Source organism: Rhipicephalus sanguineus, chromosome 1, assembly GCF_013339695.2.
Source record: "Rhipicephalus sanguineus isolate Rsan-2018 chromosome 1, BIME_Rsan_1.4, whole genome shotgun sequence".
In the NCBI taxonomy this organism is placed as follows: domain Eukaryota; kingdom Metazoa; phylum Arthropoda; class Arachnida; order Ixodida; family Ixodidae; genus Rhipicephalus; species Rhipicephalus sanguineus.
Genome location: NC_051176.1, coordinates 58,979,531 through 58,996,051, shown reverse-complemented (window position 1 = coordinate 58,996,051; position 16,521 = coordinate 58,979,531). Strand labels below are relative to the sequence as shown.

The following is a 16,521-nucleotide window of genomic DNA, read 5'->3' as shown; positions in this document are numbered from 1 at the left end:
CGGACGGGCGTACAACCATAGAGTTTTCTTTCGTGTGCTCACTGACGCAGTTCGCTTACGCTATGGAATCGCGCACAGGTTGCTCTGCTGCCGGTGAGTCGAGCAGCATTCTTCTGATGCGGATATTCCCCAAGTGCCGAATGAGAATCGGATTCATTAGATTTCAGTTTGTTAGACGAGGATTTTTTGACGAGTTCAGACTCCGATGACGATCAAGGAGCGACATCTGAAAATCGTGCGCGGCGAGCCATGCTTCAAAGACTATCACACGCTGAAAAGTTTTTAGTGTTAGAGCAGGAACATTTTTAACCGTAAAAGTACTCTGGCGCGCTTATTTTTGTATGTCTGTGAGCTATGTTTAATACAATGCATAATTTTTGTTTATAAAAAACTGTTAAGTTTTCTTGGGGGGGGATTTTGCTTGATTTTTACTACGAATAAACCGTGTGTATATAACAACAAAAACGATTTTTTTGCCACTTTACGTTCACGAAAGAACATTTTAGACAATTTTTTTCTTAAATAGAATCATCTGAAGAATTTATTTCAGCAATAAAAAAATTACACATTTTTGGACTGGATTTCGCGAAAAAATTCGACCCTCAAAGGGTTAATGTAAGGCCTACACCATTTTCAGCAGTGACATGGCCGATTGTGCTTACAAGCAGAGCTGTGCGAATAGCAAAATTTCGGGTGCGAAGCGAATTCGAATATTGAAGTGTGAGTGCGAATCGAATCTAATATTTCTCGAATATTTCTCAAATACTTCGAAGCGAAATTGCAGGAAAAAAAGTTGGAGGGGACTCCTAAGCATATTCTTATGGGAGAGCAACATGAAAGTGTTTCTTTTTGCTAGGTTGATGAAGCGCTCGCAGGGTGGTGTTTCACAGTTGTCTTACCAAGAATGACGCAATGTAGAAGCCGAATTGTATTTATGTACATGATTTGGTGCAACCAAAGTGTTGCTGACAACGCTTTACACGTGACAGGCAAAGATGCCATTTCCTCAGCCTCCCCTCCTCTTTCAACTTCTGTGGAAGGCCAACTGATGTGGCGGACAAGGGCGTGCTCTATTCAAGTCCGGAGTTCCAAATCTGCCTCGTAGACGTCTATATATAAGAACATCTGAAATTTTGGATGCTAAAAAGCTTCAGCTTCCGATTTTTTGGACTTCCTGCCCAAGTTTCAGGTCCAAAACAGCATTAATTGAGCCCCCACCTCTGCCACATCCTTTATCTCCATGTTGGAACCAGCGTTTTCTTGCGACCGTAGCAAAGCTTGAAAGGCAGCTTTGCCGCAATGCCGGGGTGTGATGAGGTGAAGCATATTGAAAATCTAGGGACCACTTCCAATGGGACGTTGACTGTGTCTTGGCTAAGTTCGACCGCAACGGAGCTTGAAAGGCAGCTTTGCCGCAATACGGTGGTGTGATGAGGTGAAGCGTATTGAAAATCTAGGGACCACTTCTAATGGGACGTTGACTGTCTTGGCTAAGTTCGACCGTAACGGAGCTTGAAAGGCAACTTTGCCGCAATGCAAGAGTGTAATGAGGTGAAGCGTATTGAAAATCTGAAGGGGTCACCTTCAATCAGACATTGACTGTATTTGTCTTTGGGAAGTTCGAATAGTAAAATTCCAGTGCGAATCGAATTGAATAGCAAACACTATTCGAAAACTATTCGAAATTTCGAATATTCGCGCACCCCTACTTACAAGTTTTTAGCAGTACTTGCATGTGGAATAGTAAATATTTTATTGCCAAATGCTCAAGCTGTCTTTATGTCCTTCCTCTTGTGTGGTTGTGTTCTTTTTGCTCTAAAAGATTTTCTGTTCTAGTTTGTAATTTCTCGTTCACATTTCAAGTGTCAATAGGGGTGCTAGTGACCTGAATCTCATAATATATGTGATGCCCCCCCCTTCCCATTCTGGCTCTTCCTGGTTGGCACCTGTCATTAACTTTGCCAGACTTGGCCCATATAAGCCCCTATAACATGCATTTAAACTTAAAAAAAGGTAAAAAATTTATCGGTGTGCAGGTAATATGCACACTTAACCTTGGAATGTGTCTTTGCGGCAGTGCAATTTCCCCTAAACAGGCGGTTTCACAACATAGTGGCCCCACGCTGCAATGGAACAACCATTTCAGGCGGGTTACATGCAGTAGACTATGTCTGTTAGTTCATTTCAAATACTTAGAAATTCCAGAAAATTTTAACTTCGTGTTGAAGCAAATTCAAATGCTGTAATATTTGTTCACATATTTGAAGTGCTCAAATATTCGCGCAGGCTTAAGGTTAAAAGATTCAGTTTGGCAACAGTGGTGAGACACTGCAAAGTGTTGGTCTTTTAATCTGAAAGTAAATACATTGTACAGAAGCATTAGAACGCTGTAATGGGCCGTCCTCTTGAGCGCCTTCTAGTGGGTCGCCCTCTTCGCCTCTTCTCGGAGAGCACGCCCCTCGTGCTCTTGCTCGCGAGAGTCTGCGAGTCTGCGCTCTGTCGTTACTGTCGTCGCTGCGCATCGTCGCCGTCGATCCCGCCGTCAATAAACGCCTTTACAAAGTGGTGGAGAGTGCTGTACCGTCCCCACAACTTCGGTCTCCATCTGATGCCCCTGGAGCTTCGATCCGGTACCGTGCCATCTACCATGCCGCAAGACGCCGCTCAGCAAACGCCGCCTCCTGCCCCGACCGCTTGTCCCGGTGTCCCCCGTATCCGCGACCCTCCTGTCTTCACCGGCGCGGATGGCACCGACGTGGAGGACTGGCTCACGATTTACGAACAGGTGAGTGTCCCCAATAAATGGGACGAAGCAGGCAAGCTGAGCAACTTGGTTTTCTACCTCGCGGGTGTGGCCGGCATGTGGTACAACAACCACGCATCCGGTTTCCCGACGTGGTCCGCTTTCAAGACCGCCATCATCATCGTGTTTGGCCGCCCTGCCGTTCGTAAGCTGCAGGCTGAGCAGCGTTTGCGAGAACGAGCTCAGCAGGCCGGCGAAACCTTTACCAGCTACATTGAAGACGTCCTCGATTTGTGTAAGAAAGCCGACGCCACCATGTCGGAATCTGACAAGATGAGGCACATTATGAAAGGCATCGACGACGATGCCTTCACGATGCTGCTCGCCAAAAACCCCAGCACAGTGGCCGAGGTCATCACGCTCTGCCAAAGCTACGAGGAGCTGCGCCGGCAGCGGTCGATGACCCGTCGCCCTCCATCCCGCGACGCCGAGCTCGCTGGCTTGTCGACCATATCCGACCACTCCGCCTTGCTCGCAGAGGTGAAGTCATTCGTACGCGAGGAAATCACGCGCCAGTTCTCTCTGCTGGACTTTGCTCAACCTCAGTACGTTCACCAGCCGTCAACCACTCTTCTCCCTCCCCTCCGTCGAGCGATTGAGCAGGAAATCGCGGAGGTCATGCCTGAGTACCACCAGCACCATCCCGCTCCTGCACCACTTAGTTACACCCAAGTTGTCGCAAGGACGTCCCCAGTAATACCTACGGCAGCCCCACATAGTTACGCCGAAGCCGCCGCTAGACATCAGTCCTTCGAAGTGGCTGTGCCGGCTACCTATGCCGACGGAATGCAGAGGCCACGACCGCAGCCCACGATGCAGTCATATCAGTCGCTACCCCATCAATCACGTCCTGCGCCATGGGTGGGCCCTGCTCCAGCAAACCGATGGCGCACACCTGACAACCGCCCCATATGCTTCGCATGCGGTTACGCCGGCCACGTGGCGCATTATTGCAATCGCGTCCAGCCGCCTCAAGTCGTGTCGCCCGCCATCAGCCAGACGAACCGCACATTTTACGCCCCACCTACGCCTCTGTCACCGACGTCACACCAAGCTCCATCTACTCGGCGCTCTCCGTCTCCCCGACGTCGCTCACTGTCGCCGATGCGCCCGCGTCCGGTCGCACGCGACCAGGAAAACTAGTCGTCGCAGTCCACGAGGCAAGGGCTGCGACGCTATTGAACTGCGAAAGCCCTCAGCGAAGCCCATCGAACGTAATAGACGTTTTTGTGGACGGTGTTCGCGCATCTGCCCTTATCGACACTGGAGCCGCCGTATCCGTTATGGACGCTAAACTAAGCCGCCTGCTACGAAAAGTGACGACGCCACTTTCCGGTCTTTCCCTCCGTACAGCCAGCGCCCAATGTATTCACCCGACGGCGGTATGCACAGCCCGGGTCATCATTCAGGACGCTCTGTACGCCGTCGAATTCATCATAATTTCCTCATGCTCTCACGACGTCATCCTGGGATGGGATTTTCTCTCCCGCCACGACGCCGTCATTCATTGCGCGCCAGCCGAAATAGAGCTTTCGCCATTCTCAGATTTGACGCCGGCAGACAGTTCATCGGCTGCGACCAAGGTATTCGTCAAAGACGACATCACAGTTCCTGCAAATTCGTCAACGGCTGTGTCAGTCTGTTGCACCGGTTTCTGCGACGCCGTTGCACTCCTTTCTCCATGTGACCGCGTTTTCACTAGGAAAGGCTTGCTGGTGTGAGGGGAATGTCTCGGCAAAGCGGAACCCCTCGAAGACGCCCAAGTTATAGACGCACCGGGTGACACGCACTGCGCCAGCTCCCGTACGCTCAGTGCTGTTTCCACGTCCGATTCGTCACCTGCTGATGTGTTTAGGTCCTCCATTGCTGACAACCTCACATCGGTCCAGCGTTCCCAACTTCTGTGCCTGCTGGAAGAATTTCGTTCTTCTTTCGATGTCGGGCAAACTTCTCTCGGCCGCACTTCCGCTGTTACCCATCGCATCGACACTGGCGCCCAACCACCACTGCGGCAACGTCCATATCGCGTGTCTCCAGCAGAACGCCGGGTCATTAATGAACAAGTCGACGATATGCTTCGACGCGACGTTATTCGGCCCTCGGACAGCCCATGGGCGTCTCCCGTTGTTCTCGTTGCGAAGAAGGACGGTTCCGTGCGGTTCTGTGTGGACTACCGACGGCTCAACAAGATCACTCGCAAGGATGTTTACCCGCTGCCGCGAATCGATGACGCGATTGACAGTCTGCAAGGAGCCGAATTCTTTTCATCTCTTGATTTGCGCTCGGGGTACTGGCAAGTACCCATGGCGGATGACGCTCGACCGAAGACAGCCTTTGTCACGCCCGATGGCTTGTACGAGTTTAACGTCATGCCGTTTGGTCTGTGTAATGCGCCCGCGACCTTCGAGCGCATGATGGACACCGTTCTGCGCAACTTGAAATGGCACACGTGCTTGTGTTACCTGGACGATGTCGTCGTTTTCGCTCCGGACTTCTCCACGCATCTCCAACGTCTGCGGCATGTTTTGACGCGTTTGCGCAACGCAGGCCTCCAACTGAATCTGAAGAAGTGCCGATTTGCAGCGCGGCAGCTGACAATCCTCGGCTACGTCGTGTCCAAGGATGGAATCCTTCCCGATCCGGCCAAGCTTCGGGCTGTGGCCGAATTTCCCAAACCTACGTCCGTCAAAGAACTGCGCAGTTTCGTAGGACTGAGTTCGTACTTTCGACGCTTCATACGAAACTTTGCCACCATCATATCGCCGCTGACGAAGTTCCTTGGAAGTAACGGACCCCTAAATTCATGGTCGTCCGAGTGTGACAACGCGTTCGCAAAGCTCCGTTGTTTGTTGACGTCTCCTCCCATACTACGCCACTACGATCCTACGGCCCCAACAGAGGTACACACGGACGCCAGCGGTGTAGGCCTCGGCGCTGTTCTTGCGCAGCTCAAACCAGGGTTCCCCGAATATGTCGTGGCATACGCAAGCCGTACGCTTACCAGAGCCGAGACCAATTACACAGTCACGGAAAAAGAGTGCCTGGCGATCATCTGGGCCCTTACAAAGTTTCGACCTTATTTGTATGGTCGCCCATTTGATGTCGTCACCGACCATCATGCACTATGCTGGCTGTCGTCATTGAAGGATCCCTCAGGCCGTCTCGCCCGCTGGGCACTTCGACTGCAAGACTACGACATCCGCGTGCTGTACCGCAACGGGCACCAGCATGCTGACGCCGACGCCCTCTCGCGCTATCCCTTGCCTGACGACAATACCCCCTGCTCAGTATCTCACATAGCTGTTGCTTCAATCGACGTTCACACCATTGCTACCAAACAGCGCAACGATAAATGGATCACCTCGCTGATCGACTTGCTGATGGATCCGTCGGCAACACCATCCACTCGCGCGTTGCGTCGTCAAGCCCACCATTTCGCCATTCGTGACGACCTACTGCACCGACGCAATTATAACGCCGACGGCCGCCAGTGGCTACTAGTGATACCCCGCAGTCTGTGTTCTGAAATATGCGAGGCCTTCCACTCTGACCCGCAATGCGCGCACTCTGGGGTATCCAAAACTTACCACCGCATTCGACAACGATACTTCTGGCGAGGGATGTACCGCTACGTGCAGAAGTTCGTTCGCTCCTGCCTCGATTGCCAACGCCAAAAACCTGCAAAGCACGTGTCGCCAGCAGGTCTACAACCATTACCTTGCCCTAACCGTCCGTTCGGGCGCGTGGGCATCGATTTGTATGGGCCACTTCCTCTGACTTCGGCTGGTAACCGCTGGGCCATCGTCGCTGTTGACCATCTAACGCGATACGCCGAAACCGCCGCCCTCCCAGCGGCTACAGCGCGCGATGTGGCCTCCTTCCTGCTCCACTGATTCATGCTGCGTCACGGTCTGCCCCAGGAGCTGCTCAGTGATCGAGGCCGTGTCTTCTTGTCGGAAGTCGTCGAAGCCATTCTCAAAGAGTGCAACGTCGTTCACCACAAAACTACTGCTTACCACCTGCAGACGAATGGCCTCACCGAACGCTTTAACCGCACGCTCGGCGACATGCTCTCAATGTACGTCGCAGCCGACCACACAAATTGGGATGCCATTCTGCCCTTCGTCACGTACGCCTACAATACCGCCTCTCAGAGCACTACTGGTTTCTCGCCATTTTTCTTATTGTACGGCAGGCACCCGTCGCACACAATCGACACCATCCTTCCCTACAGGCCGGATCGATCTGAATGTGCGCCTATTTCGGACACAGCCAGGCTTGCTGAAGAATGTCGCGAGCTTGTGAAGACCTTTACAACGCACGAACAAGAGCGGCAGAAGAGCATTCGTGGTGGCACCACCACTTCTGAGTCCACGTTCCTCCCTGGAGCGCTCGTGTGGCTCTCGGTCCCGACCGCTGCAACTGGCCTCTCTTCCAAACTGCTGCCCAAATACGAAGGCCCCTACCGTGTCGTCGAACGCACGTCCCTGGTCAACTACCTGATTGAACCCATTGAGCCATCTTCGGACATGCGCCTTCGAGGGCGCGATATTGTGAACGTGGAGCGCCTCAAGCCCTACCATGACCCGCTCATAGTGACCAGCTGTTAGGTCGCCGGGCGGCTCCCTTTGCGTACCCGGGGTACTTGTACAGAAGCATTAGAACGCTGTAATGGGCCGTCCTCTTGAGCGCCTTCTAGTGGGTCGCCCTCTTCGCCTCTTCTCAGAGAGCACGCCCCTCGTGCTCTTGCTCGTGAGAGTGTGCGAGTCTGCGCTCTGTCGTTACTGTCGTCGCTGCGCATCGTCGCCGTCGATCCCGCCGTCAATAAACGCCTTTACAACATAAAAGCAGGCTCTTCTTCAATGATGGAGATCATACAGTACAAGGCAAAGAATGTCACACACAGTCAAGGCATCATTTGGAAAGAGTTCAGCTGCCTGTGTACATGGACGTGCCACCGACATGTTCTATTTGCTTATTGAGGTATTGAACTGTGTTGTGGTGTGATGAGATTCAGTTCCAACTGATCTACAGCATGAGCATTCCAAGTTATCTCAACGTTATTGCACTTCCCTTTTTGCATTCATGCCTTTGTTGTACTTGTCTTAGATTCTACAATTTTTCTTCTGTTATAAGCTTTCAAATTCAGTTGATATAAAATCACTGAGAGCCTGAACTTGAATAATACGGTATATTTTCTGCCTTGCTTTGTACAGTAAGTGGAAAAAACTTTCGTTTCTTTATTTAAAAGTTGGTACGCGAAGGCATTTTCATTTGAGTCATCATCATCATCATTTATTTTTCTCTTAAAGGCCCCTATGGGGGTATAACATAAGGGGGGGGGGGTGTTATATAGGAAGTAAAACATAAAACAGATTGGGTCACAGCATCAAAGCACATCTCTCAGAGAAATGCAGTGCTTATTTAGATGAAAGACAAAAAAAGTCTTTTTGGATTGTTGGAAAGCAGAAGCATATTCACGCAGACATGTAAAGTACTTTCTTTACTTTGAACACGTTGCCGAGCGTTTCACACCACAAAAAGGACTCCTTTTCTTTCCTAACAAGCTCTGTAGTGTGTTCAAAAACCAGGGTTTTTTTTAATCACTGCAAATGCATACAAGAGGCATGTGTAACTCAACAAGCGATATTGCTTTATCCTTAAATAACTGCCAGTTGTCTGTTGTACGAGATGGAGCAGTCCGACGGAAGAAATCAAGAAACTTTCTTAATTCAGAGTTCATTTTTTGTGAATTCTGCTTTGTTGTAATCTCTGATGTGTTTTATGGAGCGCTGTCGGACAGGATCTGGGATGCAGAGGTTAAAGGGGTCATGAACCGCTTTTCCAAGTAATGATCTAATGACCTCAGTATCGGAGTTTACTGCCTCCCGAATCGATTGCCGCAAAAATTTCTCGAATCCGTCAAGAATCAGCGGAGTTACGGGGGTTTGGCGCACACTCCCAGCGCTTTCTCTCATTTCTCGTGCCGACGAGCGCACTGGAAGCTAGACAGGGAGGGATGACACAGGGGAAAGAAGTTACGTCAGCGCGCGTCATGAAATGCGATCGCTCTCCCGCTGTGATTCGCTTGCTCGAGTGCGGCCACCGTGTACTGAGGAGTGCGGCGCCGGCAAGTGGCGGCACCCCGCGGCAAGAAGCGCATCTGATCCGAACGCCGCTCTCGATTTACGTCGGCTGTCGGCCAATAAGCATGCTATGTCTCTTGCGACGTAAACTGGCAGATCCGCGACGTCAACGTGCAGACGCGCCCCGCCCACCGACGAGAGTCAGAACCAGCCTCTGTTTGAAAAGAGGGTGCCTGGGGAAACGGCAACTTCGCGCTCCGCTTGTGGCCTTTACGCGGCACGCACGACTGTAATATTTGGCAGAGCAGTTCATAGCCGTGTCAGCTTTCCGCAGGATGTGTTTTTTCAACAAGCCCAAGGGGTGCTTCATGACCCCTTTAAATAGCAGTAAGTTGTGATCGCCGAGACCATCAACGGATGATAGCGATTTCATTATGTCGGGTTTAGAAACAAGAACAAGGTCTAAAATGTTGCCTCCACGGGTTGGTATATTAACCACCTGAGTAACATTAAACGTGAGGATCATGTCAAGAAAATCTTTGGACTGGAAGTTATGTTACTCTAGATTTACTCAGTTAATACAGTAAAACCTCGTTAATTCGAACTCGGTTATTTCGAAATCCCGCATAATTCGAAGGGTTTCTGTGGTCCCGTATTTTGCAGTGTAAATCTGAGTGGATAATTTGAAGCGGCGGTCAGTGCCAGCCCGGTTAATTCGAAAACTTTGGGCGCCATGTGCCAATTCCCGATCCCGATTTCGCCGCAAATCCGCGGAAGCGACGGCCCTTAGGAGCCACAGGGCAGTGCAGTGTAGCGATAATAATGAGTGACAGTTGAAGCAACACAGCCTCGCTGCTGCTAGCGCCAAAAAAAAAAAAAAAGAAAATGCGGTCTCGTGGTCAGCTAAAAACGTGCGCCTGTGGCAAAGAAGACGTGCTTCACTGCAACACAGCGGTGACACGCTGTGCGAGAAGCATGTCGCATGCTTCTCGCAATGTCAGCGCGTCATGATTTACCCATTCTTTTTGGGAAAAGAAAAGATAATAAAGGACGGTCTGACGGAATTCATGATGTATGCGAACCTCCGATTGGCGGTTGCTTCGGCAGTTTCCGCACTTGCACTGCTGGCAGAGTTCTTGCCTGTAACGCCTACTTCGAAAACTCAGTGAAAACTTCAATGAACGTGTTTTCCAGCCAGAACGCATTGTGGATTCTGTCACTGGCAATTATCATATTCTTTATTTTACCAGAAAGAATGGGCGAATGGTCGCATCATGACGCGCTGAGGCTGCGAGGAGCAGGTGACATGCTGCCCGCGTGCCACCACTGTGCTGCAGTGAAGCATGCCTTCTTTTTCGCAAGCACGCATTTCGGCTGACCACGAGACTTTTTCTTTTTTTTTGCGCTGATAGCAGCGAGGCCTGCCGTTTTCCCGAGTTCGCGGCAAAAATGGGACCATTGCTGGAAAACAACCCTTGGAGCCACAAACTAGAAGGCCAAACGACCACCTCTGATTACTTTCAGTAATTCAAAGTTCCTTGCATCCAGTTTTTTGTATGTTTTGTTAATTCGAAAGCCCGCTTAATTCGAAAGTTTTTCACAGTCCCAGTGACTTTGAATTAACGAGGTTTTACTGTATCTGGAAAATTAAAATTGCCACAGAGCATGAAACTTGCAGAAGGGAAACGAGTGTAAAGATATTTTGGCTTTAAAGAGCGGAAACTTGATGATGTAACACATCAACGAAAACTGAGGTCAGACAGGTAGGACGCTCAACTTGCAACTGAGTTAGAAGGTAGAAGGAATGAAAATTAACCCATTGACAACGACCGTGCATGCGCCAGAACCAGTGTGCCTTTTGAGAAACTTGCTGACCAAAAGCGAAAAAATAAAACCATAAAGGATAAGATTTGATCCCTGATTTGAACTTGTTATGGCTAGAAGTGAACAAACCATGAATGCTACGTTTTTTTGGTGATAGGGTGCTTAGAGTGAAATGGTGCAAGGTGTGAAACGTAAAACAAACCAGATGGATTTAGAGGGGGTAACAAAGTAAAATAAAATAGCACCAAAGTCCATAAACTCGACAGGTAAGCTAACTCCCTCCCTGAAAGATGTACAGAAGGTATACTAATGCACATGTCTCCAGTTGCATTGATGCTACCAGCATCTAAAATCTCCCTCTCCAGCCTGCCCCTGAAGTGTAAAAATGTACTAGAAGTGAAGTTAGTTCATGATTGAAGGAGGCATCACAGTTAGGAGCGTGATAACAAGCAATAATCAGTCATTTTTGAAGCAAGTGAAATGTTGACACAGAATATTTTGTGTTGACAGTTCATTCTGATGATGTAAGAAGAATTTGGTACTTTGTAGGCAAGTCTTTCTTTCTTTTTTGGGTTCATGCTAAAAAATTAATAAATTTGCTTTGTGAGTAAGCACATCGCATGCTTGTCTTGTTTCATCTATCACAGTCTTTATATTGGTATGCACTTTGTGGGCCTGTTCACATTTATGACATGCTATCATGCTAACGGAATTGCAGAGAAACGTGAGTTTTCACATGACCATGCTTCTGGTGGCTTCCTGCTGGATTTAATTAGTGCTCTACTTGACACCTTCATGTAGGGTGCAATAAGAAATCAATTTCAGTAAACATATTTTTAACAGCGAAGCTGTTTAAGCTAGCCGTAATTTGTGTGGCCTATCTGAAAACTATCATCATCATGAACGGGTATGTGCCTCAGAAATTGGGCAAATCCCACTACTCACCACTGGTTTGCTAAGAGAGAGAGAGAAAGCTATAGAAAGAAAGAGAAAAACAAGGAGAGAGAAAGAAGCAAGGAGAGAAAGAGATAGAAAAGATAGAAAGATCAAAAGAGAAATAAAAAGAAAGAGAGAAAAAAGCAGAGGTAAAAAGAGGCAAGAAAGAGAAATAAAGGTAAAAAGAGTGAGAAAGAGAAAGAAATAGAAAGGAAGAACTAGAAAGAAACAGATACAAAATACAGATACGAGAAACAAAAGGAAAGAGAAAGAAAGAGAAGAAAGAAAGAAAAAATAATGCGAAACAAAGAAGGCCACCCAGCTGCGCTCTTCCTTCAGGCTTGGCATGACTAGTGCGAAGCTGCCATGCTAGGGAACGAGAAAGGCAACGGTGGCTGTGAGAAGAGCCCTAAGCGATGGAAGCCCTACGCCAATGATGATGTGCCCGTAGATCTATGAGAAGTGCGAACACTCGATTCTGGAGTTTGGATGTCCGTGTTATGATTAACCTAGCTAAAGCCTAGCAGCAACCTAGAAACAACCAGATTAGACTTCAGGATCGGCCAGCTTCGCTGTTTCAAGCCTTACACGAGTTAGTGCAAGCTTTGCCAATTTTTTTTCTAAAGTTTTCGTTCTTGATTGCGTTATGTCTTACCTGACGAAATTATACTTAATGTCATTCTTCTTCTGCTCCTACGAGGTATGCTAGCTCTGCATTCTAAACTGCAGTTAGGTAGCCATCCTATATATCCTGCAGTGTATGTGGCCATTTTGTCTGTGCAGGACGCATGAGCCACAATGACGTCATCAACCAACTGGAGGCAGACACCATCCACATTGTCACTGGGTTGGGCCTTGAGTGCAGTACACGCTTCTTTGCTGGCTCCCATGCCCAGTACGCCTCCCTCTACCTTTTGGTATGCTGTGACATCCACACCGCTTTAGCCAGTCATATCGGACATATGTACATTTTTCTGTGATGGCAGCAGACACTCCGAGAGCTAAAATTTGCTGATGGTGTCATCGTCACCATTGTGATCAGTACAAGGTGCAAGAGCACTTAGATGCTATTGTGCCACACATGTGCAATGTTGCGAAAGCATGAGAGAGTGCACTATCTTCACATGTGCTAGAGATACTCTTCCCACATACTCTATGGAGGAGCTGATGCAAGCACATGCTCATGCAATCCGGTCAAGCAAGTACTTTCTAAGAATAGTAGCAGAGTTGTCGACAGTAAGAACCAACTTTAACAGGTGCGTCGCAAGAATTTTGTTTGGTCTGTGGAGTGTGGAGGATAATCTTTAGTAAACCTTGAACTGGAGGGGAAAAGGATTGAGATAGAGAAAGTTTGTTTCCTATGTCATCTCCAAACAGTATGACTGAAAGTTGTGTAGGTCTTCTGCAGTCAATTTTAATTCATTGCCTTTTAAAGCTGGCAAACTCACTGAGTGCAATGTGGCCATATATTGCCAAGCCAGCAATTTGCCTGGTACAGTATATTGTTGATTTAAAAAGCTACAGCAAGAAACTTGATAACTCAAATTATTTTAAAATCTCACTTATTTCAAAGAATTTCTGTGTTCCCATATTTTCTAATGCAAATTGCACTGAATAATTTGAAGCAGTCACCTGTACCAACCTGGTTAATCAGAAAATTTTGTGTGCTTGCTATGTGGCAATACCCAATCCCGATTTCGCCACAAACCCATGAAAACGGGGGCCCCTTTTGGGCCACAGAATGACGCTACATAGCAATATTGATGATTGATAGGTGAAGCACCCAAGTCTTGTCGCTGTCAGCAGGGAAAAAAAAAAGAGGGGGTGGGTGGGGGGAATCACGTTGTACCTTGTGGACAGCTGAAATGTGCTCCCGAAGAGAAGACATACTTGAGTTGAGTTGAGTTTATTTACCCACATACAGTTTTACAGTAAGTGGTTGGGACAGGGAAAAAAAGCTGCATGAAACAGCTTGACAATGCCCCACGTCCCAGATTCACTGTGGCAAACACGACGGCAAAAGCAAAGTAAATTTAAACACAATTCAAACCAACAATGCCCATGCTATACATTGAAAAGAAGTTCTACAAAAAGGAAATATTATTACGGAAATATTTAACAAAGCATATTTAAAATAGAATTAGAGAAAATGCATACAATTTCACAAGTAATTTTGAAATTATTTGGAATATTTGGCAAACAATAACACAGTGCCTCAAAACCGTAGTTTTGAGGCACTTCACTGCTACGCACATGAGGCAAGCAATGAGTCGTGCCCCTTGCAGTATCATTGTGTCGCAGTGCAGCTGTTCGACCATTCCTGGGGAAAATAAAAAAAAAGTAAAGGCTGGTCTGATGAAACTTGCAATGTATGTGTACCCTGTTAGGCCATTCCTTCAGCAACTTAAGCACCGATTTTGTCGGCAGAACGCTCGCCTGCTTTGAAAACTTTGTGGATCCGCCATTTCTTTGGTGGATCACTTTTTGATCATAAACAGAGGCGAATTGACCCTCCCTTTAAATAGTTAAGGGTCGGACTAGCCAGTGATTATGCCAGTCTTAGAATGTCAACATTCCATGCAGTGCCATACTGCATCGTAAATTTATCAACAGAAAAGCGCTGCCCTGTGTCTACAAGTTGTACACTACGTGTGGCAATGCAGCCACAGCACGGGCACGTGCTGTTTTATTTAGACCATAGACAGTCGACCAGCATGCACTCCTTCCTGTGCCTCTCCATGCAGCTGGGAGTTCTTGCTGTCTAGGGCCTGTTTTGCAATACGGTGCATATAATTCGTGTAACCATTAGAAAAACAGTTTGGGGCGGTATCCTGTCAATGCCTGCCAGCAACATAGTTGTCGCATTCGAGCACATACTCAATAGCTTTTAACGACAGACAACTAGCATACCAGTCTGTGTCAAAATGGCGCACAGTAAAGTCAAGGCATGGGGTGCAGTGTCTGCCTTGCAAAATGGTCATCATACAGTGTCATTACTGCCGTCGCCACACTCTGTGATGGTAAGTTTGGGGTGCAGTCATTATGCGATTAAATATGGTAGTTGGCCAGCTGGAAATCATGACCCTCGAAGCCACAAACTAATGGACATGTCAAAACAGCATCTCTGATTACCTTTAGGGATCCAATGTTCATCAATTAAAGGGGACCTGCAACACTTCAAGTAATCACTGAACGGCCTCACTATTTTTCGTTTAATGCTTCACGAATCAATTACTGCAAAAATTCCTGTAACTTCGTGTGAGTGAAGTTACAGGAATTTGTCGCGCACTTGAAGCGTTTTTTTTTTCTTCTTGTGTCCTGACGAGCGAACTGGAAGCTATACAGGGGGAATGACAAAGAGGCAAGGCATAGAGTTTCATACTATAACCTAGAGGGAAACCTGGCGCTGCAATCATTCAACCTCTAGAGTTACTGTATATGCTACCTTTAGGTAGCATATACAGTAACTCTATCAACCACTATGGGAATGATGGGAAGTACAGACTTCAGATAAGGTTGCGTTAGCTAGCGAACTGTCTACGGGTCTTTTTCGACAGTTTCAGTTTCGTTCTTTGCGCAGCATGGGTAGTGGGGTGCGGTGCAAAGCACTCAAGTGGTGCCTTTGTTGTTGAAAGAGGCTGAAGACCACTAGGTCTCTTGATTTGCTGCGACATTGCGGCTTTACTGGTTTTATTAGACAGTTTCAGCAAAGCGTCGTAGATGTAGATGCATAGATGTAGCAGTGCATCTCCGCATAGATGTAACAGTGTTCCATGCCAGTGCAGGAAATTACATAGAGTTCAAGTTTTTTTGATAAGCGTCTCTTGCCATAACTCATTTAAACGGGTTGCAAAACGACGGCGAAGCGAAGTAGATGCACCATCATGCTCCTCTGACTCAACTTTATAACGGAACGAGAGATGCGTTGGGGCAGACTGCTGGGACAGATGCACCTGGCGTCGCAGGAGACGATACGTTGTTTCTCACTCAGTACAGTATTTTTATTTCCATACGTAAATAGATGATGCATACTTTTGAGGGAAAAACAAACGTGTTTGTTTTCAAGTGTTGTAAAAAAAAATAATTCATTATTTGGTGATGCCAAATCTGGACCACAATTGTAAAGCAGTGCATACCCTCGTGGTTCAATTTTGTCTAGGCTTCACTTCAATCACATGGTCACGTGAACTTTCTGCAATAAGTTTTACATATAGAAGAATGAAGTAAATTTGAATTGAAAATAACTTCATATCTTTTTGTTTAAAGCTTGGTAAACAAGTGTCACGAATATCAAGAACGAAATCCATCTGGAACAAATCCGAAGCCTGTACATCCTATCATTCCCGTGGTCCTTGAAGCGCCGCTCATGGTGCCCTGCATAGACACTAGCGCCAGATTCCCCTCTACGTTTTATAGTATGAAACTCGATGGGGGGCAAGGAGCTCTATCATGTGGGGGCTCCCTGTGGTGGCCATGGTAATGCAGGCATGGAGGGGAGACCCGACGCATGCGCAAATACACAAGAACGCTCTATTGTACGAAAGTCTGGCTGAGCTGTGTAAGTATCTTGTGCGCACCGGGATTTCCCTCTGTGTCAGCTTGGCCGACAGATAGTAGTTAAATTGAGACCAGTTTGCTAAACACCAAGTGATGTCTGGCAAAGTGTCTTGCTTGTGAGGTGGGTGAGAGAGACAAAGTGCAGCTGTGGTTTTGAAAACAATACGCATCGATAAGTACTATCGTACAAGATGTACGAGATGAGTTACTGACTCAAGCACGAAGTTTGAAATAGCATGGTCGTAGTCCGCCACATGCCGCCTCACATGACCGTAGGAGGAAGCAAAACGATAAGCAGATGACCGTTGATTGAGA

At 47.7% G+C, this 16,521-nt stretch overlaps 1 protein-coding gene across 1 annotated transcript in view; it reads left to right on the top strand.

Moving 5' to 3' along the window:
- LOC119391823 (uncharacterized protein C05D11.1) overlaps window positions 1-12,566 on the top strand; it is a gene marked incomplete at its 3' end in the record, with an annotated part of 62,339 nt that extends 49,773 nt beyond the window's left edge. The window contains 1 exon segment of the mRNA XM_037659475.2: window positions 12,433-12,566. Coding sequence (XP_037515403.1) covers window positions 12,433-12,566 — 134 coding nt within the window.
- Window positions 12,567-16,521: the final 3,955 nt, after the last annotated feature.